The 27884-nt window shown below is 37.8% G+C and overlaps 1 protein-coding gene across 1 annotated transcript; it reads left to right on the top strand.

The window, feature by feature from the left end:
* The first annotated feature begins 5121 nt into the window (after positions 1-5121).
* Positions 5122-27028, top strand: ATP6V1G3 (ATPase H+ transporting V1 subunit G3). The gene is made up of 3 exons (XM_032654359.1): positions 5122-5216; positions 19080-19180; positions 26815-27028. Exons 1-3 carry the CDS (start codon positions 5135-5137, stop codon positions 26986-26988), a joined length of 357 nt encoding a protein of 118 aa, XP_032510250.1. The 5' UTR covers positions 5122-5134; the 3' UTR covers positions 26989-27028.
* The last annotated feature ends 856 nt before the right edge of the window (positions 27029-27884 follow it).

Raw genomic sequence — 27884 nt, 5'->3', positions numbered from 1 at the left:
TGCCAGCCTTCAGTAGGAGTTCTGTAGGAGTTGTTCCACGTGTGGATGTATTTCTGGTGTATCCGTGGGGAGGAAGGCGATCTCCGCGTCTTACTCTTCCGCCATCTTCAAGGTCCCCCCAGCTTACAGTTTTGAAATACCTAGAAGCTCCAGGCCTTCAGGAAACCAGGAATTAAGCTACTTTTCGCTATTATTCAGACTCAGGGACTAAACCAACGTGGGCAAAAGGAGGAAGGATCATATGATTAGCTGAAATACGCAGGAGATGGATGGATGGTGAGAGGAAGTCTGAGCAGAAATGAAACTTCAAACGAGAGAAACCAAAAAATATAGACTGAATGCTCACTAAATGTATAAGTTAGCTATTCAAAACTTTCAATGCTACATTTTTTTCAAGCTAAGTACAAGCAAAACTAAGAGGTATTTCACTGGAATCCTTCAGCATTCAAGAGTGAAACATTTTCAAAGGACACAGGTTTTCTTTCTAAGAGTTTGTCATTTTTTGAAACTTATTTTTGCATTCTGCACTAATGAAAAAGAAATATGAAAGTATTTAGAAAAGAGAATCAAAGAACAAAGACCTAAATCTATACTATACTAATTCTTACACTTCCTTTTTACAAAGTTACTATGAGTGCTATGTCTTATTTCTCTCTCATCTGAGAAACCAAATCACTTCTACTTTTTGGAATTTGTATAAAAATATATAACTTAAATATTCAATTTATTATTGAAAATAATAATTAAGCATAAAATAACATCATATATAATAAATCATATACATAATAATAAGTAATAGTATCAGTAAATTGTGTTTCTTATATGGTTACATATAGAAATCAACATTAACACAGAAACCAAAAATGATTCGTACCACTCAAATTAAAGAAAACTGTATTATTTGGTTTAATTTTTAGGTATAAAAGGAAATATAAAATAGAACAGAATAAACAGTAAGACCAGAACAAGTGGTCCCAAATAAATAGGATAGGAAGAACTCTAGTTACCTAAAACAAGTATTTCTGAGGAGGAATTTTCACTAATCAAGGAGATCTAAATTAAGCCAAATCTCACTTTGATTTGATATTTTTGTTTTCAATTGTTTGAGCACCTAGCATTTTGTTTGATCCATATTTTGATCATGCTTTTATACAGAGGGAAATGCCAATTGATAGGCTTATTTTCTGTTCATCTTTTTCATGAAGAAAAAAGAAATATGGAAGGAAATTGTCCCTGGGAAGAGAGAGGATTGGGGGGTGGGGTGGGAGGGAGATAGCTGACCTTGAGATGAGTTCAGTCCTTCCACTTAGGAGCCCCTGACCTTGGAGCTGCTTCTCAGGTTTTCTGAGCCACAGTTTCCTGACACTAGTCTTGCTTATTTTATAGGTGCCCCAGTCTCTTTACTGATTAAATCGATGTGATATGTGGCAACAATATCCATTTCCAGGACAACCGGGAGAATCAAATGGGTGAATGTAAGGAAATATGCATTGGAATTGTGAAGTCTCAGAGACAGTTTTGTTGGTATTTTGCTGGTGAACAGAAAAAGAAATGCTTGTCCATTAATGCCTCAAAACACAAAATATTTAAAGAAGAACTCAAATCTGGGTTATTAACAGATAAAAATTTTAAAGTATGATTATCCTCAAAATGTTAAATTTTATAAATGAAAAGTCACATCTGGAATTCGCTTTGATTTTAAAAGGGACTAACACAGTTAAAGTAACCCATTATTATGATAAAAACTAATCCCCTCCATTTATGACAAAGTTCAGATTCCCCTCCCAGGCTTCCGGCGCTACCCACACCCACTCTGCCCACTTCCCCTGTACTTTACCTACCCAGTTGTTCTGCAGTTTAGATTGTAAGCTCCTGTCCAACATGGTTTTATTTCTACAGAAGATCCTGTTAATATACCGTTAACTCTACACAAGTGTAGGCCTGTAGTTACTTTTTTTTTTTACCCAGAGCCCAGGCTGAGATGAGATCTTTCTCTGCTTATGGGTAGATTTTTCTATCCCTCCTTCTAACTGGGACTGTGATCCTTTGAGAGTCGGGGGAAGACAAGATGGAATCATTCTAACTCCCTACTTTGAGTTACACTCAAAGCCCTTTTCTCCTGTGTAAGTGGACACCTCTTCCAATATTCCACTTTGCATCTTTTTGTCAAGAAGGATCCTGCAATGTTCTGTTGGTATTTCTGGTCCCAAGAAAGACTCCTCTATTAATTAAATGAAGAGAAGGAAAACTTCTGTCATAAAATTTAAAATTATGAGTGAGATCTTAAAGGAAATATGATTACAATTTTCTGCCAAGGATATGTTCACTGTAAGTTACAGGTATTTCGAAAGTACCTGACAATATTATTGTGTTAGTAGCATCTAACAATGGGTGATTCCTCTGTTCCAACTGAACATCTAGGTTATTCAAAACTTGTCATTACTACAAAATACAGTTGCCATATGATCCAGCAATCCCACTCCTGGGCATATACCCAGACAAAACTATAATTCAAAAGATACATCCACCCCTATGTTTATAGCAGCACTGTTTACAATAGCCAAGACATGGAAGCTACATAAATGTCTATAGACAGAGGAATGGATAAAGAAGATGTGGTACGTGTATACAACGTAATATTACTCAGCCACAGTAAAGAATGAAGTAATGCCATTCGCAGCAATGTAGATGGACTTGGAGATGATCGTACTAAGTGAAGTAAGTCAGAAAGAAAAAGACAAATACCGTATGATTTCACCTATACATGGAATCTAAAATATGACACAAATGAACTTCTCTATGAAGCAGCATCACAGACATAGAGGACAGACTTGTGGTTGCCAAAGAATGGGGGGATGGGTTTGGAGTTGAGATTAGCAGATGCAAACTATTACATAAGGGGTGGATAAACGGCAAAGTCCTACTGTATAGCACAGGGAACTATATTCAATATCCTGTGATAAACCATAATGGAAAAGAATATGAAAAAGAATATATATATGTATAACCGGATCACTTTGCTGTACAGCAGAAACTAACACAACATTGTAAATCAACTATACTTCAATAAAAATTTTAAAAAGAAGTTATCATTATTGCTATCAGAGTTTACATACAGAATTCTGATAAGTGTTTGAGCACTTTGTAGACCAAAATTCAATCAGGGCATTGATGAGTTCTGAGTGCTTGAATTTGTACAATTAGTCCCAGTGTAAATCACTGTTGGGCATCACTTCGTGTTAGTGGCAGAAAGTGGTGTTGAACACCTTTTGTATTTCACATAATACATATTTTCTGTACTAAGTGTCTGAAAGTAAAATGTTCTCCAAGTTGATTTAAAACACACACACACATTAATATTATATTATTTAGGCAAACTGATTTGAATGAAAAAAAAAATGAAACACCCAGGAAAGGAGTCTTAGAATCAAGCCAGGAAGGTGTTTGTTGCAGACTAGAGATGCCTTTGCTGGTGAGAATTTAGCTAAGTACCTTGTTCAAATGATGACAAAGTCAGACCTGTCCCTTCAAGCTTTTAGTATTTTTCTATGCTAGTATAAAAAAATCATCTTTCTTACCTAATTCCTCTTCTGTAATCTCCCTCTAGAATCACCCTTTCGCTGTAATTCAAGATCTGATTCTCCTGAACTGGCCTCATTTGGTGCAATGCATTCAGGAGATAGTCAATAAACACTGTTGGTATAAAATTAAAGCAAGTTTCTTACAATGACCTCCACCTAACCATTCACTGAAATCACTGATGATCTCCATTCTCTCAGTTAGTAAAAAAGTACTAACTGATGCCTAAGACAGGCCAAACATGAAGCCAATGAACGAGTTTCTAGTTCGCCTTCAGTCTTCTGCTCTTACAATTGAAATCTGCGTTTAACAAGAGCTGTGTTTGTTCACATATCTGTTTATCCCAGTTGGATTGTAATTATGCAATAAAAAAAATTAAATTTTATAAAATGATTAAATATGAATGTAAAAAGAAAGAAAGTGCCCTTGTGAAAAAGAGATTTTTTTTTTTTTGGAAAGATTTGTACACATGATGTACACCTGGTTCTTTGATACAGGTATGGACGATGAGATATTTTTAAACTGTTAGGAGGAAACTAAAATCTTAAAAGATTTAGCTCTCAGAATGTATTCTACTTATCTTTAAATTCATTCATCTATTGAAAGAAATTGCACCTGATATTTACAGATGAGGCAACAGAGGTGTAGTTTATGAAAGTAATAGTACATGACACTACACTCTGCTGATTATAAAGCCTTGGCCATATCTCAAAAGATTAACTTTTCGGTACGTGTGAATGATATTTTATGATCCTCTACTGTGATGAATGTTCCAATCTGTCCAATCACTAGTGGATTGAATCAAATCAAATATGATGGATTTTATTGGACTGTCTTAGGACAACCCCCAATGCAAGCACAAAGCAATTAACATAAAATGCATGTTTAGATGATTTTAATTTAAACTCAAAAGCTTCAGTAATATTTCCCTTAATGCTGATTTAGTCACTGTACTAAGATCGAACTCTAGCAAACAGCCCTGCTACAGAACAACACCAAGCCCCAAAGAATCCTTTTCTTTCCTATCACCTGAGGCCTAGGGAGAGAACAGAATAGATGTCTGTCATAAACCCAGGAAATCCCCTTTCCTCCCAAAATGTTAATAAATTTGTCCTGAGGTTATAATTGAATCACTAGAAACAAATAAAGACCTAAAACTAGAAGCACCAGGACAAAGAACAAAGAAAGATCTTGTAACTTGAAAGAAAAATTCAGTAAATAAGTCAGTATTCCTAGGAGGGATAGGTTCGCTGATCTCCCTTAAGACGTCTTACTCACTCTTTGTAAGTAAATGCAACACCCATTTCATAGAAAAGAGCTAAAGTTGGCAGAAATAAGTCCTCAACTTCCTTGACTTAACTTGTTTTTCTGGATTCCACCCTTGGGCTCTCCTTGGAGTCCAGCTACCCTACTCACTCAGGCCATTTTGGAACCAACAGCTGTGCTTAGAACTCACTGTTGACACAACAATTTGAGCTATGTGGTGATTTCTCTAAGGATAAATAGATCCATCACTTCCCAGAGTCACAGAAGCCGCCTGGCTGGAGCCGCCGCCATGACCAGCCAGTCTCAAGGGATCCACCAGCTCCTCCAGGCAGAGAAAAGGGCCAAGGACAAGCTCGAGGAGGCTAAGAAGAGTAAGTCTCCATTCTGTCTGATCTGTGAGAGTTTTGTCACAAAAAGGGACGAGGGGGGGTGCAGTAGGATGAGCACGGATCTCAGGGGCAGGCAGACTCTGGTTAAATCCTGGTTCCATGGGGCTTCCCTGGTGGCGCAGTGGTTGAGAATCTACCTGCTAATGCAGGGGACATGGGTTCAAGCCCTGGTCTGGGAGGATCCCACATGCCACGGAACAACTAGGCCCGTGAGCCACAGCTACTGAGCCTGCGCGTCTGGAGCCTGTGCCCCGCAACAAGAGAGGCCGCGATAGTGAGAGGCCCGCGCACCGCGATGAAGAGTGGCCCCCGCTTGCCACAACTAGAAAAAGCCCGCCCACAGAAACGAAGACCCAACACAGCAAAAATAAATTAATTAATTAATAAAACTCCTACCCCCAGCATCTTCTTTAAAAAAAAAAAAAATCCTGGTTCCACCACACTCCCTGGTAGACCTTGGCCAGTTCATAGAAACTACCCAGTTGTCTATCCCCCATCACTGTAGTGGAGATAGATTTTGCCAGCTCAGATCTTTTGGACAGGCTACCTGCTGAGTGAAATGATAATGGACATTGAAGTTATGGAAACACAGGCTTAAGCTTTGCCTCTGCAAGTTCCTTCACATTGCCCAGCCTCAGTGTCTCAATATTGTGACATGGTTCAGAGATAGACCACTGGGAATTCCCCGGCTGTCCAGTGGTTAGGACTTGGTGCTTTCACTGCCAGGGCTGGGTTCAATCCCTGGTTGGGGAACTAAGATCCCACAAGCCATGCAGTGTGGCCAAGAAAAAAAAAAAAGAGAGAGAGATAGACAACTTCCAGATTGAATCTATTTACTAAGGAGTGAACATAAGCAAGTGACTTAAGCTCTGTAAGCATCGGTTTCTGTTTCTATAAAATTGTGATCATAACAGTTAATGGCTCATTCTCCTCCCTCTCTGGATAGCTTTTAATTTCTAATTTTTAAAAATATTTCCATTTTATTCTCATTTTCTAATACTCTTGCTATTTGGCCCTGCATCTACTGACTTAACAGGTAAGATGTTCTCAATAAACCTCAACCCCCTTCCTGTTCTCCTTGATACTTACAACAACCATATGAATTAGGTATTACTATTATTTCCATTTCACGTATCTAGAAACTGAGTCCATAATTTGCCATAATATTTTTTTAAAAATAGAAAATATCACCTAAGCACCATGTTCAAAGTTTATCTTATTTACTCCTCACACAAATATATTTTGCAAAAAGGGGAAAGTGATGCTTAGAGAAATTCTGCCCCTTTCCCAAGGTCGCACAGAGGGTAAATGGTAGAGACTGGATTTGGATGGAGTCTGATTACCCAGCCATGATCTTAACAACTGCATGGTACAAAACGTACATGATTTTTATAATGAATAAACTAAGATCGCAGATCTGCAACCCAAATTCATGTTCCCTGGGCCAAGACCTCTGTTCTTCCCACTGTCCCATTTCATATCACATGATGACTTAATCTATAGGAAGGTATGTTATTTACCTTCTCCCTAATCACATGCCCTGTCTCTGCAATTAGATTCAAAGCCCTGTGAGATAGGGATCATGTCTTAAAATCGTTGCTTATGTAAGTAGTTGGATGCATGGAGTGATAGGGATCGGGTGATACTGGCAGAAGCTAGTTTCAGTATATCACATGAAATGCAGGCACAAGACATTACAATGTGAGAGAGGAAGTCGGGCTGAGGCACTGCTCTGTCCCCTGGGGTTTTCTACCGCAGGCAAAATCATTTTCCTTTCTTAAGATAAATTGATTTCCTGAACACTCAGCAAGGTGGGCACCAACAACAAAAAAGAAAAAGACCCCATGTGGAGGAGCTAGAAGAGAACAGGATGGCGAAAGATAATGAAAAAGAAAACTTTACCTCTTTCTCCATTTCTTTTTCTACAAGAAACCACGCCAAGGTTGGCAAAATGGTTTGAATGCAGCGTACTTGTACAGGAAACAAAGCAGTCCAGTACCTGCCAGCTGAAACAGTGTAGAAAACTCCCTTATTTTTTATTCAGATTTCTTTACCACATTTAAAATATCCAGAACAGAAAACCAACTTATTTTAAGATGTGATCATTATGTTACCTTTATTTTCCATTATGGAAGAAGTGAAACAATGATAAAGCACATACAGGATCGATGTTATCAGTAAACAGCAAGGTCCTACTATACAGCACAGAGAACTATATTCAGTATCCTATAATAAACCATAATGGAAAAGAATATTTAAAAAAAGAATGTGTGTGTGTGTGTGTGTATATATATATATATATATATATATATATATATATATCTGAATCACTTTGCTTATACAGCAGAAATTAACACAGCATTGTAAATCAACTATACTTCAATAAAAAAAATAAGTAAACAACAAATGAGAAACCAAAAAAAGAAAAAAAAAGAATCACTATTATTATAGGATCCAAATGATTCTTACCAACTACTTCTCCTTTTTCAACATCGTTAGAGAAGTACTGTAAATCATGCAAGCTGTTTGAAATTGGGAACCAGTCAGAACAGTCTAAGCTCAGATTTCATAATAAAGATAAAAGCCAAACTTCTTTTCCTTTCCTCAAGTACGTATGCTGTCCTTGGGCAATCTTTCCTCAGAAGTCAGTACTAGAAAATCCATACTGTATTATTCGTATACAAAATGTTCATTTTGTTTGCTGGTCACTGAAAGTACTTGTGTACTTTTCTTTTTCTTCGTCTTTGTTCTTAAATATTCAAGCAAATATCGATCAGTAATAGTAAATACCCAGACCTTAAAAACATTTTGGAAAATATGTTTCCAAATGTTATTTCAACCAATAACCTCTGCACTCAATTTTACAGAGAATGTCTCTCCTCTGCCTCAAACAGCTTTGAGAAGCATTTTCACTGGATAGAAGCTGTTTTCTTGTCCAGCTGTAACTGGGCATCATACTCACTTCTTAAGCATGCATGAGGCAAAATAAAATAATACCTTTGCTACCTGGTATTTTGTAGCTTCTCTCATATTTCACTATGTTTTATTTCATTCATTTATTTAATTCAGTAAGTACTTATCGGGCACCCACCATTTCCAAGCCACTCTAATACATATGCTTGATGAGTAGACCTAGACCTTTCCTTAAAGAATTCCCCAATGACGTAAATATGTAAATGACATGAGAGGTACAGATAGCCATCATTTTTATAAACCCATATGTTTCACTTCATCTTTTTCCATAAAGAGATTTATTTGAAAACCTGACATAATGAAGGCAGAATAGAGATTCAGAATGAGAACCAACAGATCACAATAGTGAACACCATTGTAGAAGGTCTAGAATCACCATCTCTTTCTTAAATCCATTTATTGGAAAGTCCCTCAGAAACTTACACATAGAGTCTCTGCTAGAAAGAGACTTGGGAATATTCATTTTAAAAGGGAGAAAGAGAGGGAGGGAGAGAGAGAGAAAATACAGCAATTTACATGTTAATCCTTTTAGAAAAATATAAGATTAATAAGGTGGACATGTTTAATATTATGTTGCAAAAATATTGATTTATTCCATTAAGGAGGCTGCCTCAGATCCCGGTGAAGCTGTTGCATAATCCAGTAGATGGTATAAATAAATGTTAAAAAAATAAAGGTTTTGCCTAAAGGGGTACAGATTAGGGGTTGGAGGCCTGGTTGTATAAGGATCACAGGTCCCCACTTACCAGCTGCTGAGACAGATGAGTTTGTTTTTCGTTTTGTTTTGAAGGAGCGGGAGTGCGGAGTTGGGGGTGAGTAAACAGACTTAAAAAGTGAGGCAACAAAATAGAAAAACCATTGGCTTTTTCTTACGTTTCTTTTGCAAGTTATTGAGAATTTCTGAGTTTCAATTTTTTCTTTTCTAAAATATATAAATATCTTTTATAGTTTTTAAAATATAAAAATATATAAGAATAAAATATATATAATATTTATATTATGTTTATAATATTAAATATAAATATTATATTTTATATAAATATTTAATACGTATATGGCCAAATATTTTTAAGGATCAGAAAATGATGCTTAAGGCAGTAGAGTACAAACTAAATAGTTATTGTTGTTTTTAACTTATACTATATATATTGTATATTACTATAAGTAATAACAATAGAAGAATGAAATAGAAGAATAGAATACACAGTCTAATTTCATTCTTTTTTACAACTGCTGCAGCTTCTGGGTCAATTTTTCTTATAATGGGGGAGACTGGGTCTGCTTCTAGATGTTTGCCTCTATTCACTGATTATGGATTCCATTGTATTTTTTAGTTAAGATCCTTACCTAAATTTTTATTTGAAGAACTCAGATATTTGCCTCTATTCACCGATTATGCATTCCTTTGTATTTATTAGTTAAGACCTTCACCTAAATTTTTATTTGAGACACTGTTTGGTTGAATTCAGATGGAATCACAGTAGGTTGACACTATTTTAAATAATCTTACTTGAAGTTAATACCTTTTGCCTAAAAGTTGTTCATCAATCAAAGCATCAAAGTGGGTGTGCTGGCCGAAGACAAACACATTTTTGCAACAGAACTGGGACCTATCCTGGAGCCCAGGTTTGGGGAATTGAACTGCGTCTTTGATCAGAATTGGAATAGAAATTCAAGGTACCATTATCAACAGGAGGAATAAGGACTTGTGTTTCTTTGGAATATGATTTTTTACTTTAAGTTATGACCTTTTATGAGAGCAGTATTTATTTCACTTATCTTGGAAAGGGACACACCCGCAGGGGTTGCAACCAGACAGTGTGGGCTGAGCCTCCAACTGGCTGGGTGGCACTGGGCAGGTCGTCTCTTAGGATCCTGATGCTTTGACCTCCTTAGCCTCAAATTGGAGGAACAGTATCTACCTCGTGGAGTTGATGTCATAATCAACTTGAGCGAATACTTATAAAGGACTTAAAACACCCGTTGGTACCCAGAAGGGGCTGCACGAGAATTAGCTATGAGTATTCTTCCGCTACTTAATAACGAGGATTCTGAGTTCAGCTGAGTTCCCCTGACCTCCTCAGCGTCTTTGATGAAGTCCCCACTGAATTATACTTTAGTGCAAAATAAATAATTGAAATATTTCTACTTCTTACTTAGATAACACATCAGTGAAAACAATAATGCAGATTTGTCTGGCTCTCTAGGACGCCTACCAACAATAGTTTTGTAAATCAACATTTGTAATTGTCTGTTTCCCAGTATACAGATATTCCAAGTTTATTTAAACAAGCACCTTGATTTCATCAATTTTCCCTATGCAAGTGTGTGTTCTGATTCATGAAGATACAACTTCTACTGAACTAATAAAATAAAAATTGTTCCAGTAAAAATTCATGGCCCTGTTTTTTATGTTTTGTAGGCTTGTAAATTCTTCCTTTTTCTTTATAGCCCACAGACTAATGGGGTATTTGTAGGTATATTGGACTTTCATTTCTTTGAGTGGGTCATGTTAAAATAATAACCACACGACATTTTCATCTCTTAATAACATTTGGTTATATTCAATCCAGGATCTACACAAAACTACTTATGATATATATACATATATATATATATATATATATATATATATTTTTAAACAAGGAAAGAACAAGTAAAAGAAAAAGCAAAGTAATTACAAGGAGGTAGAGTAATGAAAGGAGAGATGAGGATAGGCACCAAAAGAGAGGAGCTTCTTTGTTTCCTTGGCGACTTCACTGTTTCCAATGTTTGTGGTAGGTGAACCAAATAAAAGCATTCTTCAAACCAGGTTGGTTATATCATAATATTAACAACCCCCCAAAGCCAAGAAAGCTTTTTTCTTTTTTTTTCTATGTGGTAGAGCAGAATAAAAATGTTATTAGCAACAGATAGAAATCTCCAAGCATTCCTCAAGTGCACTTTGTGTTTATACCAAATCAAGGTGACCTCTGCTCCATTTATGCTTTTTTTTTTTCACTTGTATACCTACTATTTGTACCACACTCAAGTATCTGACTTGGTTTCCAAAGCTCAACTAACATTGTTTCTCTGATTCTCTAAGCCACTATATTATCTTCCTAGGGCTACTGTAACCAATCACCACACACAGGGTGGCTTACAACATCAGAAATGTATTAACCTCCAGCTCTGGCGGCCAGAAGTCCAGACACAAGGTGCTGGCGGGGTTGCTTCCTCCAGGAGACTCTCAGGGAGAATCTGTCCCGTGCCTCTCTCCTAACCTCTGCTGATCGCCGGCAATCCTTGGCTTTCCTTGGCTTGGAGCTGCATCCTTCTAATTTCTGCCTCTGTAATCACAAGGTCTTCTTCCCAGTGTGTCTACTCTGTGCCCCTATGCTTCTGTCTCCAGATCTGCCTCTCCTTAGAAGGGCACCAGTCATCAGATGTAGGGCCCATCTCAATCCAGCATGACCTCATTTTTTTTGTTTGCTTGTTTTGTTTTGTTTTTTTTGCAGTACACGGGCCTCTCATTGTTGTGTCCTCTCCCATTGTGGAGCACAGACTCCGGACGTGCAGGTTCAGCGGCCATGGCTCACGGGCCCAGCCGCTCCGCGGCATGTGGGATCTTCCCGGACAGGGGCACGAACCCGTGTCCCCTGCATCAGCAGGTGGACTCTCAACCACTGCGCTACCAGGGAAGCCCTAGCATGACCTCATTTTAACTTGATTACATCTGCGAAGACCTTCTTTCCAAGTAAGGTCACATTCACATGTACCAGATGTAAACATATTTTGAAGGACACAATCCAACATCCTCTAATTGTCAGATTCACTTGGCTGTCCTGAGTCCTTACCTTCTTAGTCTGTTTTTGTTAGTGAAAACGTCTCAAAGAAGTTGCCTGTATTGCCCGTGTCTACATATTTTTAAACTCCATTTTCTCCTGAACCCATTCTAATCAGACGTTTGTCCCTCCAACTCCACCAAAGCCCCCCTTGTCAAGACCAGCAAAGTTGCTAAATCCAATTAATTGACTATCTCAGTCCCAACTGAACTCCTCTTTCATCTCTGAAACTCTTCCCTCACTGGACTATACAGCCCTGCTCTCATGCTTGGCTTTCTCTCATCTTCCCAATCTCTACGGTTGGGGGCCCAGGTGAGACTTGCTCTCTTCTGTATCCACAGATACTTCCTAAGTGATTACATCTAATTCCATGACTTTAAATCCTAGCTCCAGGTTGATGATTCCCAAATTTAATATTTCCAGCCCGAATTGCTTCCCTGATCTTCAAGTTTATATAAACACCAGCATTCTCCCCACACCACTAGATGTTTAATGGCCATCTCAGTTAAACTGCTCTCTTGACTCTGCCCCAAAATAAAATGATGGAGCCAGCATTGACTCATCTATCTCTGTTTCTCCATCAACTCTGTCTTCAAAGTATATAGAACTTCTTGTCAATTCCACTGCTGCTTTACTATTTCTAATCATCATTAACACTTGTCTGACCTATCACAATAGATTTCAAATCGATTTTCCTGCTTCTCCCTAGCCCTTACAATCTATTTTCACCACACTAGCCAAAGAAATCTTTTCCTGTATTTTTTTTTTCCTTTTCTGGTCACTATGTGCAGCATGTGAGATCTTAGTTCCCTGACTGGGGATCTAACCTGTGCCCCCTGCATTGGAAGCTTAGAGTCTTAACCATTGGACCACCAGGGAAGTCCCAAGAAATCCTTTTAAACCAGAAGTAGTATAATGCCACATTGTGGCTAAAAACCCTTCATGGCTTTAGCACCTCAGGGATCCCAGTCTTTATCAACCCCAAGAGGTCTCCGTGACATGGTCCCACTGCTGCCTCTCTGATATCATTTCCTAACATTCAACCGTTCTGCTCTCTTTGACCTGTGACCCAGCCAGGCAGATGCTTTTATTGTTCCTTGAACCGGTCAAATACTCTTCCCCCTCAGGGTCTTTGCCTCTGCTGTTCCCTCTGCCTGGAATGCTCTTCCCTTTCAGGCATTTGCATGGCTAGTTGTTTCATTCCTTGAAGTCTCTGCTCATATACCCCATCCTCTGAAAGGCTTGCCCTATCTGTGTCAGCACCCACTGCTGTCTCTCTGTCCCTTAGGTGCCTTGATTCCCCTGCACATCGTTCATGATCCCTGCCGTATCATATCCTTACTACCTGTTTCCTATCTCTGCTTCCCCCTCTTACATTCAGAGCTCCACGAGAGCAGAAATTTTGTCTGTTGTGGTTTTCACTGCTGTATCAATGGACCTAGAAGAGTGGGGGACATAGTAGATAGACAGGAGTATTGGTTGGTTAGATGTCTCTTATTTCCACTCCATGGAATGTGTGTTGGCCACCTCGTCCTTGCACAGTTCTGTCCTCTCTCTTGGTTTCCCCTACTTCTCTGATGACTACTCTCAGATCCTCCTAAGGTTCCTCTTCCTTTCCTCATCCCCCAATGTTGGTGATCCCTAGGTTGAGACCTTAGCCCTCTTTTCTTCTCATTCCACACCCCCCCACCCCGTCCCCTGGCGTTGATTTCAGTGCAAACCCGCTGCTAGGACTAGTACACACACAAACTCAGATGACTAACAAGCAAATCTCTGTCTCCATTTTAGACCTTTCTCCTGAATTCCAAAGATGTCTGTCCAGCCGCCCTCTGGATATACCCACGTAGGTGTCCTCAGGAAAGCCTACAGAGGCTTCTTTTTTGGTGACATCCTAGGGACCTTTCCTCCAGCTCATGCTTTACTCGCTGCCTTCCTTCTTAGCAAAAGGGTCCCAGGAATTGAAATCTGTTTTCCTAACAATGATTAGAAATTGTTGCATATTCTTACAATCACTTCATATACAATTTAAAAAATCCTTCCAATGACTCTTTGCAGTAGATTCTTAAATCTGTTTTATAGATGAGAATACTCAGGTTCAGAAACTCTAAATAACTGGCTTAAGGTTACAAAGCTTCTAACATCTTATTGTATCAGTGCCTACTGTATCATTCTGATTTCCTTCGGAAATGATCAATGTCATCTTGTCTTCCCACCAGAACACGTTCCAGAACCAGTTTAGCCATACAACCAACAGAGTGTCTCAAGGACCCATCAGCATCTTGGGACAGTCCCTTGGCCTCTTCTAGCCAAGAAACCAGGCAGGATGCAGCTGTGAGCCTTGCCCTCTGTCCCCACGTAGAGTTCAAGTGTAACCTGCCCAATTTCTTAGTCCTTTCCCCACAAATCACGTAAAAATCAATCCAAACATCTTTCTCTCCTACTTTTCCTCCCACAAAACATCCTATGGAATAGATCCCAATAATGGCTTGTTGAATGTAGGACATTTCTGTGTAACCAACCAAAATGTCTAAAAATGAGTGACTTCAGAGGTGGAGAACAGACTTGTGGTTGCCAAGGGGGAGGAGGGTTGGGGGAAGGATGGATTTGGAGTTTGGGATTAGCAGATGCAATCTATCATATAGAGGATGGATAAACCACAAGGTCCTACTGTATAGCAAGGGGAACTGTATTCAGTATCCTGTGATAAACCATAATGAAAAAATATGAAAAAAGGAATGTATCTATACGTATAACTGAATCATTTTGCTCTACAGCCGAAATTAACACAACATTGTAAACCAGCTATACTTCAATAAAATAAATTTAATAAAATAAGGGAATTCCCTGGTAGTCCAATTTTCCCAAAAATATCTCAGAAAAGATGGTCTTGTATTTTTTCTAATCTCAAAAGTAGACAATTCATTCCCATTTCTGTCCTGGCTAAGTCTATTCAGCTTAACGTTTCCTCCTCAGAAGTCTTCCCTGACCTCCCCTAGAAGCCTTTTCTGAGCCCCTTACTCTACATGTGTGGGTCTGTTTGTATTTTTCACTTCCTCTGTTACCAGAAGATGCAACATGACTCTTGGGATGAAGGGGAAGCACAGGCTCTAGAATTTTCATAGTAGAAGTTTCCATAAATGCTGTCATCTTTAACTGTCACAAAACAAATAGAACCAAGATTTCTGTTTCATTGCTTTCACAGTTGATTTTGTGTATCCTTCACAATTTTATGCATTTTCTAATTTCCTCTTGGACGTTGAAGCAGCATGTACATGTTTCCAAAATACACCATATTGGGATTTCTCTGGCTGTCCAATGGTTAAGACTCTGTGCTCCCAATGCAAGGGGTGAGGGTTGGATCCCTGATTGGTTAGGGAACTAAGACCCTGCATGCCTCGCATCGCAGCCAAAAAAACAAAAATACACCATATGTACCTCAGCTAGAGGCAAGGACCATATCATATATTTTTCTGGCTCTAGTCCTGTGCATAATAAGTAGTATTAAGTGTAGTAATAAGTGTAATAAGTAGTAATAAGTGTTTAATAAATATTGAATGAATAATGGATGAATAAATGAAATCCATCCTTTCCTGCACCACCCTGAAGCACCTGATTTAGCAGTACTTACAATCGTGACGTATGAGATTACCACATTCTCTAAAACAAAAGTTAGAGCATTCAGCCTAATAAGCCTGTGTGATCTTGGAGGAAATTTGGGACAAAAATTTGACTGTTGTATTTGAAATCTGTCATAGGGTCGCCCTTGTGTTTGATAGAGAAAGTATTGAGAAATAAGAAAATGAACCCCTTTTGGTTCACAGCAGCCATATTTTTAATGCTTAAGAAGAAAGAGGTGTAATTTTTTTATGCTGTTTTTCTTTAATTTTTATTTTATATTGGAGGATAGTTGATTAACAGTGATGTGTTAGTTACAGGTGTACAGCAGAGTGATTGAGTTATGCATATACATATGTCCATTCTTTTTCAAATTCTTTTCCCATTTAGGTTATTACAGAGTATTGAGCAGAGTGCCCTGTGCTATACAGTAGGTCCTTGTTGGTTATCTATTTAAAATATAGCAGTGTGTACATGCCAATCTCAAACTCCCAATCTATCCCTCGACACCCCGACACGTTGCCCGTGGTAACCATAAGTTCATTCTCTAAGACTGTGTTTCTGTTTTGTAAATAAGTTCATTTGCATCATTTTTTTTTAGATTCCGCATATAAGCAATATCAAATGGTACCTGTCTTTCCGAAAGGGGTGTAATTTAAAAATTTGGAAATCTCCCGCAGAGACAGAGAAGCCAGCTAGAGGTTAATACAAGTGGATTTGATGCATGCATTTTGCTTCACCTCCAGCGAGACAGTCAGCGTGAGGCTCTAGCTTCTTGCCCTGGATGAAATCAGGTGGAAGATATGCAAGCTCTCACAGGCGGCAGCTGCCCAGTCCTTCCAGAAAATTGCTGTGCCAGCAGCGACTTCCCTGTGGCTCTCCTCTTTAACTGAATGAGAACCAGCGGGTGACTGGTGCCATGAGGAGGGGATCAGACACACTCTGAGCTTGTCACTGCACGATGGAGCTAATATGCAGCCTCTTAAGTGGAGTACTGGATTCTTCCCGGCGGCAGGGCACATGGAGATTTTCTTCTTTCTATTATTATTTTTATGTGCTAGAGTCGAGACTTTGAAACCAGTATATTTAACATAATTTGCAATTAAGGTGGAAAGTCAAGATGTTTTATGTGGTTGATTGGATAAAATCATATCCTACAACCCATCATTATGTATCCTAGAACCCATTATAACTGAGAAAATGTTAATACATCTTAAACATATTTTTGTCCTAATGTGAATGATAAGCCGTGATAAGAAAGTAGGCTGGGGATCCAGCAACAGCTTTCCTTGCCAACATATCTAATTGTTCTGCAGATAGCATGTGTTTGGTTGCCACAAAATGGTTAGAACTATAGAGAATAAAGAAATCTGTATATGCAAAATGGTAAGGAGCATTAATTAAGTAGGAAAAAGGTAAGCATTGCTGTGAATGTTCCATTAAGCCTCAAGCATCAGAAGACCATTAATTTATATGAGACCTCGGATTTTACAGACAGTGTAGACAGATTCTGTTCTGAATGAGGTCAGCTCAGTCCCATTCAAGGGTAATACATATTCAAAGAGACACATCTCAATTTATAACTCAACGACTCTCTTTATCCCATCTATATACAGTGACTAGCAAAGCAACTCATACGCAGCAGGGAGAGAAATTTAGACACCATCTACACTCAAATACAACAAAGGTACAGAAAGACGAAACCATGTAAAAGCCTGTATCTAGATTGACACATAGATAAAAGTTTAAGATTTTTTTAATGCTACTTAAAGAGAACACATTGATTTATTTATTTATTTATTCATTATTTTTATTGAAGTATAGTTGATTTACAATGTTGTGTTAGCTTCAGGTGTACAGCAAAGTGATTCTGTTTTATATATATATATATATATATATATATATATCTGTGTATATACATATATATCTGTGTGTATATATATATATATCTGTGTATGTATATATATATTCTTTTTCAGATTATTTTCCCTTACAGGTTATTACATAATATTCAATATAGTTTCCCAAGCTATATAGTCCTTGCTGGTTATCTATTTTATCTAATTTACGTTTATATATAGTACTGTGTATATGTCAACCTCAAACTCCTAATTTATCCCTCTTCCCCCCTTTCCCCTTTGGTAACCATAAGTTTGTTTCCTATGTCTGAAAATACACTTATTTAGTTCAAAGTCTACACCATATAACAAACCCTTGACAACAATTAAAAACAAAAGCTTGAGATCTTATCAGAGAGAAGAAACTATGTTAAATGGGCAAAAGAATAAAGGCATTTAACTAAAATAAAGAGACGATAGATTCTGAGACAAATTAATTTTAATACAGTTGGGAATTTCTTTAAAGTTTTAATGATCACAAAGCATTAGTATCTGAAGGTGGTGGGTGGTGAGTGCCTAGCAGCGATGACTATCACTCTATAACCCCCCAAACTTACTCTGGTTGTCAAAAAAAGTCATGTGCTCACCTAATGATCTCCACAGCTTTGTGTTTGTCTGAAACTTTCATCTGCATTGCTGTCTGCTGGCTTAAGGCTTACACCTTTGCTCTTAATAAAAGAAAAGAGAGCTACTTAACTAAATCTCATAACCATTAAAAACGGTTGGTTTTACAATCACTTTTAAGTCCCCCTCAGAGAAAGCTACTACAAAAAGTATCTACTTTGATGTGCTCTGGGGCTTAATCAGACTTTCTAGAGTCAACAAATGGCAAGGAAAAAAACCCAATAAAATGCTTTAAAAAATTGTTAGTTGGTTTGATAGAGTCTGAGCTGCATGTTTGTGCATTTGGAGATCTGCCAGTATTCAATAGAATCCAGTTGGTATGGACTGAAGGATTCCTGGCAGCAAATCAGGACAGAAAGTCTGACCAAATAATGTCTTTTTGACTCAGTGACAGCTAAAATCTGTTCTCTGGCTGGTACTGCTGTGAGTAAATGGGCAGATATTTTATTGAAACATGGAGGTGTGAAAGAATGTTGTCATTTCCATGTTCTAAAGAATCCAATTGAAAAAACCAGGAATTTTTCAATATTTATCATGTTTTAATGCAGGATGTCATTCTAGACAAAAAAAAAAAGCGTCAAAAAATAATGTAAGAGGGCTTCCCTGGTGGCGCAGTGGTTGAGAGTCCGCCTGCCGCTGCAGGGGACATGGGTTCGTGCCCTGGTCCGGGAATATCCCACATGCCGCGGAGCAGCTGGGCCCGTGAGCCATGGCCGCTGGGCCTGCGCGTCCGGAGCCTGTGCTCCACAACGGGAGAGGCCACAACAGTGAGAGGCCCGCGTACCGCAAAAAAAAAAATAAAATAAAAAAAAATAATGTAAGACCTCACCCATATTTTTAAAAATCAAGTTGTCAATTCCAGATGGGTTGAAAAGAAATAGTGCTCCTTCTATGCCACTGTTAATTTTCAGGAAAAGCCAAGCGTTTGCGTCAAGCCAAGGAGGAAGCAATGGCAGAAATTGACCAGTACAGAATGCAGAGAGATCAGGAATTTCGACAGAAACACGCTAAGGTAAGTAAGAAAGTCAGCACTGATTTTTTGCAGCATAGACTATAAGGTATGACTATTCACTAATAATGATATTAATCCTCATAAGGTGTCATGCACACTACCAGGAGAGAAAAATACCCTGGATGGAGCAAATATAGTTCAACCAAGGCTGAACTTCAAGCAAAATCTTAAACGTTTCAGAATTACTGATTTTACATTTTCACTTCCAAGGCTTTTTGATTTGTCATAGAAAGTGTCAATCTATAGTTATTCTCTAACACACTGTAGATTAAAAATCGTATTCTCAAATATACAAGTGGATGGAATTGGTTAAAGTATTATTCCTACGACAGATTCTTTTTTATAATTAATTAATGTATTTATTCATTTATTTTTGGCTGCGTTGCTGCACGTGGGCTTTCTCTAGTTGCGACGAGCGGGAGCTACTCTTCACTGCGGTGCACAGGCTTCACATTGCGGTGGCTCCTCTTGTTGCAGAGCACGGGCTCTAGGTGCACGGGCTTCAGTAGTTGTGGCCTGCCAATGCCGGGGGCACCGGTTGGAGCCCTGCTCTGGGAAGATCCCACATGCTGCGGAGCAACTAAGCCCGTGCTCCACAACTACTGAGCCTGCGCTCTAGAGCCCCCGAACCACAACTACAACAGATTATTGACTAACACATTTTAGAAAGAAAGAAACATCAGAGAACATTTTGGTTGCTATTGTCTGTTAACGTTTACTAATAGAACCAATAAAAAGTGTTGTACAATGTTCTACAATGAACTTGTTAGGCCAGATTTCCTTTGGTGGTTTCAAGATTTAGGAATGACCCAAGTACATGTTGTTATCTATTGCTGAAAAGTCTTCTGGTATTTCCTTATGATTTCCTTTTCAACAGGCTGGCTTCATTCAACAAATCTTTTAGGAAAATATAAAGAAATGCTTTTTCCTACACTAGCACTTAAAAAAATATCTGCAGTTTACAGTAAAAAAAATATATAAGCAGCGAGAGAGAGGCATGGACATATATACATTACCAAACGTAAGGTAGATAGCTAGTGGGAAGATAGCTAGTGGGAAGCAGCCGCAGAGCACAGGGAGATCAGCTCGGTGCTTTGTGATTGCCTGGAGGGATGGGATAGGGAAGGTGGGAGGGAGGGAGGGAGACGCAAGAGGGAAGAGATATGGGAACATATGTATATGTATAACTGATTCACTTTGTTATAAAGCAGAAACTAACACACCTTTGTAAAGCAATTATACTCCAATAAAGATGTGTATATATATATATATATATATATATATATCTATATAAGCACATGAATTTTTCAGAGCTGACTGCAATATGGCTTAAATTCCATGTGCCATAACTAAAGTTTATGTATTTTCTTTTTGCGTCAGCAAAAATACAAATAAAGCTCTGTGCAGAAGCCTGACATTGCAAGATGAACTACAAGCAGTTTGTAAATCTTTCTGTTTACAGCTTTGATTTTAGTGGCAGTAGGTGCGGAGCTCAGGTGGGATCAGGTAAATTGGATTACACGGTAGGAAAAACTTTTCCAATGGGCTGTTTCTTAAAATAAAAAGCCATTTCTAGAACAAAGCGGACCACTCAGCGAAAATAAATTCTTCTTATCGATATTTGGAAAAAGGAATCGTAAAGTCCCAAGTCCACACATGCATATATGCCCTCTATGATTGGCCCTTGGCTATCTCTCTAAACTGTCAGCTCTGAAAATGTCATGCACTTACCTTTTACTCTGAACCGCAGATATTTTTTAAATGTTAGGGTAGGAAACAGCATTGCTTTATATTTTCATGAAGGATTTATGGAATGAAGCCAGCTAATTGAAAAGGAAATCATCAGGAAATACCAGAAGACTTTTCAGCAATAGACAACAATATCTACTTTGGTCATTTGTAACATTTTTTACTACTTTTGTCCCTACTTGTTCTGTTCTCACCATGTGTCTCCCTGTTTTACCCCAGAAGAACTAAACAGGCTGCTGCCACAGGGCCTTTGCCTATGCTCTATCCATTCCAAGGATCTTCTTCTTTTACACACTTTCATCTCTCCTTGATCTCTGTTTAGTTGTTAGCTCTTCTTCCTGATCACCTCATCTAAAATTGTGTCTCTCATAAAAAAAGAAAGTAAGTACCCATTGTACTCATAGCATTTATCACTACTGGATATATTATATATATACATATTTTGCTTATTGTTTATCTTTCCTTCTGGACTATAAGCACCAAAATGCAGGTTCTTTGTTTTGTTCTCTGTTGCTTTCCTTGACATTGGTATGGAGTCTGCTCCACAGTAAGTATCCAATCAGTATCCAGTAAGAATGAAGAGCTAAACATCTCTTCCATGCCTTTACCTTTCCTACTGAGTTCTGTCATAACCATGCCATATTAGGACCTGAAAAAATAATCATTCTTCACACCAATCAGCTCTTTTGATCCTGTGTTGGATATTTCTAATATATGCATTTTTAAGTAATTACAAAACTGACCATCATTTTAGAAAGTGGCTGGGTTTAATCTCTTGAAATATTATTTCTCCAGAAGAATCTCCTAAAATGTAAAACTGGTTCAGGATATTTGTTCTCTGTGTCAGAGAATAATTAAAATTCCTCACTACTCTCATAATTAGAGCTCTAAGCCAATCTTACAGCTAGTTGATCAGAAGCTTACATAAAAAGTTCAGCATGTTTAAGCCTCTGCTACCTCAAGCATATTGTCAACCATGAGCACAGATCTTCTTTCCTGGCGTGACCTCCATATGTCAGACACAGAGCTATTCCAGTTAAAGCTCATCATCGTTAACCCAGGGCATGTGGGAGGTCTGGGAGGAGACCCAAGAAACCAGTTTTCTGCCTGCTGTGGGGGTCGCTCCTTGATGCTACTTTTTGGGTTGCTTTTTAGCTCTTGTTAATGTCTGGGTTTTTCCAACTCCCCTGACTTGTCAATAGAAGCAAGTATCCCAATGTGGGCTGTATATCAACGAATATTTTTATAACAAAGATTTACTGATCCCTTGCATATTTACTTATTCCTTGTTTCACTTTATCCCTTGCTAGAATTTCATACCACTCAGCAATGAAAAAGACCAAACTAAAAATATATGCAACAGCTTGGGTGACTCTAAAAAAGTTGCTATGCTGAGTGAGAGAAGGTCGTCATTTATACTGTTTGATTTCGTTTATATTGGATACGAAATATATACTGTGTGATTCCATTTATATGCTATTCTCAAAAAGACAACACTATAGTGATGGAGTTACTGCAACCATCCTGTAGAACTTTGGAAAAGTCCTACAAAATAACATCTTCTACCGAAGAAGATAAAAAGAAATCTGGACTACTACAGTGGAAAAATTTAATCTACCGTCAATGCAAGTAAAAGTTAGATGCACCGTTCATGTAAACCAAAGACCCGAAAATGGTTGCCCTGGGCATATTGAAGATTTTTGTCTTTAATCTTTCTTCCTAAATTCATATCATGAAAACATTTTTGTTTCCTTGAAGCAACCACAAATTGAGAACGCAAAACTGTGTGTGGGACCTGAACCTCTGATTGCCCTTAAACTGGGACATGTAAACAACTTAAAAAGAAACTTATTGAATGCTGAAAGATTTCACCAACACCATCGGTCATTAAGCTGTAAAGCTATACACATCAGTCTCAACACTGAAGGTTTGAAAATACACATAGAGAAGTCTTTAAATTGTGCCCTTCAACCAAATGTGCCATTAGTTGTCACTTAATTATCAACTTCTAATTTATACAGTGTCCCAAATATTCAAGCAGCAGGCTTTGGCCAAGAAGAACAGTAGAACAGGTGATAAGTTCTCTGTAACACCTGGTGATCTGCTCATTCTATTCTGTTCAACAAATATGTATTGAGCATCTACTATGTGCCTGGCAATGTTTGAGGCAGTTATAACTCATCAGTGGACGAGATGACACTTATCCCTCCCTTTGTGGAGCTTACATTCATTCATTTAAACTCCTACATGGCTTAAAGTAACACTGTCTTCAGATACAAATGCAATTCTTCCCAAGGAAGACCATTTAAAGTGGTGTATGGTGAGTCACGCTATCGTACCATCTAGGAAACAGTGCAGAAACTCAAATTATTGCAGGTCAAATAAACTCAGAAATAATGTCATATAATTATGCAGGATGAGACATAGGAGTATGGGTTGTTGACAAGGGTATTCCAATGTTTCTGAAAGTTTAAGATGGATTATACAAATTTTAAAGTACAAGCAACACAGTGAGAAATCATAATAATCATTACTAACATTTACTGATTATTTGCTCAGTGCTAAGCTTCTGTGCTAAACACCGTCTTCATAATAAATATCTTCAGAAAATTATCATGCTGCCTTAACAAAGCACCTTAAGAATATAACTAATACTAGTGGCTGTCATCTGCCGCCCTAGACCTGCACTGTCAAAAATTATGGTAATTCTCATATAGCTACCAAGCACTTGAAATGTAGCTAGTCCAAATTAAGACATTCTATAAAGGTAAAATACATACCAGATTACAAAGACTTAGTATGACAAACAATAATGCAATAATATTACACTGTATATTAAAAGAGTAGTATGATTATATTGGGTTAAATAAAAATATTATTCAAGTTAATTTTACCAATTTTTAAAATACAACTCTAGAAAAGTTAAAATTACTTACATGGCTCACTTTGGGGCTATTACATTTCTGTTGGACAGCACCACTTTGCATTCATGAATCTGGCTGAATTTTTAAAACGATCGCATCAAATGGGTGATGTTATCCCCATTTAAAAAATAAAGAGCCTAAGGTTGAGAGAGTAGCATTGACATATATACACTACCATGTGTAAAATAAATAGGTAGTGGGAAGCTCTTGTATAGCACAGGGAGCTCAGCTCGGGGCTCTGTGATGACCTAGATGGCTGGGATGGGGGTGGTGGGAGGGAGGTTTAAGAGGGAGGGGATATATGTATACCTATAGCTGATTCATTTTGTGGTACAGCGGAAACTAACACATCATTGTTAAGCAAATACACTCCAATAAAAATAAAAAGCCTAAGATTGAGGTGAACTTTTCCAAAGTCCTTCAGGACAGTTGCAATAACTTAGCCTAATAATAACTATTTTTAACACTACTCCAAAGAAAAGTAGACAATAGTTTCATAACTGTGTGTCTTTTAAATTTTTCATCAGTTAAGACATTGAATTTAGAAACAATAATTTTTTTTTGAGTTTGGTAGACTCTATCAAACTCAAAAAAAAATCCAATATTGGATTTAGAGGAAAAATTTTATTCTGGTAGAACTATTTTGGTAAGTAGTTCTCTTCTATTTTTCAGTATCTTCATAGCAAGGGAAATTTCGTCCACATGTCTGTGCTTCTTGTATACTCACTTATCAAAATGTTATTTTATTAAAGTCATTTGATGTCTTAGAAGCTATATCACCCCAAAATGACTTTCTTTGAACTAGGAGGCCCCAATTGCCTGGACTATAAACAGAAAAGAACTTGAACCTGATCACCTCAATTGCATTTGATTTCAAGTTTGGGACCCAGAAAGATCATGTGGATTCTAGAATTTAGAATAGCCTTCTTTACCTTGAAGTAAAAAATCAATCATTAGTGAGGTCTCTTGGACTAAATTAAATGCATACTTTCCATAAACACTCATGGAAGGGAAAAACCAGCTGTGTTGCCTTCACAATGTCCTGTTCAAGAAAGGCTGAGTTTACAAAGGATATAAAATTAGGAGTTGTCTGTTTGCTTTAGCAAAGATAACCTTACAAAGGGTTTCTCTGCAGAATCCCTTTAAACTGGTAACTCCCCTGGTAAAATTATATTTCAGTCCTATCATTACTTGACAGAGAGGCTAAGAGATAGAGGAGGTACTGGGAAATAGTGGGAATCACTGCCCATGAAAGACCAATCAGAAAGATAAGTTAAACAGAAGTCTAAAATTACAATGGAACTAGATGGACGAGTACAGATATTCCTCAGCTTATGGTGGGGTTACCTCCTGATAAACCCATGGTAGGTTGAAACTATCAAAGTTGAAAATGCATTAAATACACCTAATCTACCCATATCATAGCTTAGCCCAGCCTGCCTTAAACGTGATTGGAACACTGTCATTAGCCTACAGTTAGGCAAAGTCATCTAACACAGCTGATCTTGTAATAAGGTATTGAACATCTCATGTAATTGATTGAATACAGTACCAAAAGTGAAAAACCAAATGGTTGTTTGGGTACAGAATGGGTGTGAGTATAAGGGTTGTTGACCCTTGAGATCACTGGGCCCACTGGGAGCTGTGGCCTCCACTTCTCAGCAACACAAGAGAGTATCATGTAGAATATCACTAGCCCGGGAAAAGATCAAAATTCAAAGTACAGTTTCTACTGAATTTGTATCACTTTCACACCATCAAAAAATTGTAACTCGAGCCATAAAAATTAGGGACCAAATGTCTGTATATCCCAATTTATACCAAAATTTTCAAGATTATATCTAATACCTAAAAAAAGGTACACCTGTGCGTGTGAAAGTATCTTATTGAGCATACTGTGGCTGTATCTTTCTAAAAAAAAAAAAAAAAAAAAGGGCTTCCCTGGTGGCGCAGTGGTTGAGAGCCCGCCTGCTGATGCAGGGGACACAGGTTCGTGCCCCAGTCCGGGAAGATCCCACATGCCGCGGAGTGGCTGGGCCTGTGAGCCATGGCCGCTGAGCCTGCGTGTCCGGAGTCTGTGCTCCGCAATGGGAGAGGCTACAACAGTGAGAGGCCTGCGTACAGCAAAAAAAAAAAAAAAAGATTTAATGAGTTCAGATAATGTATTTTAAAAATTGACAAACCAGGTATTTGCTCTTTAAAGACCAGCAAAATGGGTTTAATGATGTCTTTCAACTTTATTTTCCGGACTTTTAATACAGAAAGTAAGCAATAGGTAAGATACAGGAATTCAATGGAAACTCTTATAAATATCAATACATGAAAAAATTTCTGAGCATGGTATAATGACTGTGAACTTGCATTCGATTTGTACTGTGTGAAGGTCAATTTAGAAGTAGAAGTCACCTGTTGTGGCCAGCTTCCTTTTTTTTTTAATAGTTGATTTACAATATAGTTTCAGGTGCACAGCATAGTGATTCAGGTTTGACTTTTTTTTTGCAGATAATATTCTTTTAGAAAAGTGTATCCATCCCACTCATAATACTGGTGATCTTACCCATTCTCCGAAAAAGTTCTGGAAAAATAATGCATAATGTAAATGACAAACAAGCCAAAATGCATTTAACTTACAAAACAATTAAGTTTTTTTTAATAGATCTTTATTGGAGTATAATTGCTTCACAATACGGTGTTAGTTTCTGTTGTACAACAAAGTGAATCGGCCATATGCATACACCTGCCCCCGTATCCCCTCCCTCTTGAGCCTCCCTCCCACCCTCCCTATCCCACCCCTCTAGGTCATCGCAAAGCACCAAGCCGATTTCCCTGTGCTACACTGCTGCTTCCCACCAGCCAACTATTTTACATTCCGTCGTGTATATATGTCGATGCTACTCTTAAAAAACAACTAAATTTTAATATGATGTATAATGCAGTGAATTGTCTGTTTTATTTTGGCAGATAATGGGCTCTCAGAGTAATATCTCAGAAGAAATAGAAGCGCAAACGCTAGAGAAGATAAAAGAACTGAATGGAAGCTACAACAAGTCCATGGAAAGTGTGATCAACCAGCTTTTGAGCATCGTCTGTGACGTGAAACCAGAAATCCACGCAAACTACAGAATTGCCAACTAAATGTGCACCCCATTGTTCAATAAATGGTGTCTGCATGCCCCCTGGTTGCTTATGGTTTCATGTTTATATTAAGAGATTTGAACTGTACATCTTAAATTTACTAGACATCTACAGATTATAATGTGACATAATTCATACATGAATACTGAATTTAAAAGCAAACCAACAAAAAAGTTGTTACAGCTTTCCTGGTAATAGCTATGACCTTGTCTTTTAACTCAGAGTAAGTCAGGAATGTAGGGCAACATATTTTTTGAACTTGAAGAAAAAAATGGACTTGACCATTTTTTAGTGGGTGTAGGTTTTTTTTTTTTTAACTTCCTCTCCCTTTTATCAGTATAGAAAATGTGTTCTTATTTGCAGTTGTTAAAAGATCATTTTTAAGGGAGATATAATCATGACTCTGATCCAGATATAAAATAAATATATGTTAAGGATTTTATTTAATTCAATAATCATTGAGGAAACCAGTAAGATGTTATCACTAGTTCAAAGAAGAATAAGAACTTCATAGATAGAAAGAGAGATGATAGATAGACAGATAGATACATAGGTACTTAAAGAGTAATGGGTTATATAACCATCCTCTCTGCCTAACCTCAACAAAACAAATATTCTTCTCTTTCTAGCAGAAATGTTAAAAAAAATTAAATGACAATTAAATGAGTTGCCAGCATACATGTTTAGGCTAAAAAAACCAAAACCAAACAAACAAACAAAAAACAAAATAACAACAACAAAACCTCCCAGGAGACATAGTAGGTTAGTATGTATTATAACCTGAATGTTTGTATTGCCCCAAAATCCATAGGCTGAAATCTAATTCCCAATGTCATCGTATTTGGAGGTAGGGCCTTTGGGAGATAATTAAGTCATGAGGGTGGCACCCTTGTGAA

Source organism: Phocoena sinus, chromosome 1, assembly GCF_008692025.1.
Source record: "Phocoena sinus isolate mPhoSin1 chromosome 1, mPhoSin1.pri, whole genome shotgun sequence".
Taxonomy (NCBI): domain Eukaryota; kingdom Metazoa; phylum Chordata; class Mammalia; order Artiodactyla; family Phocoenidae; genus Phocoena; species Phocoena sinus.
This window is presented reverse-complemented; position numbering and strand designations above follow the sequence as displayed.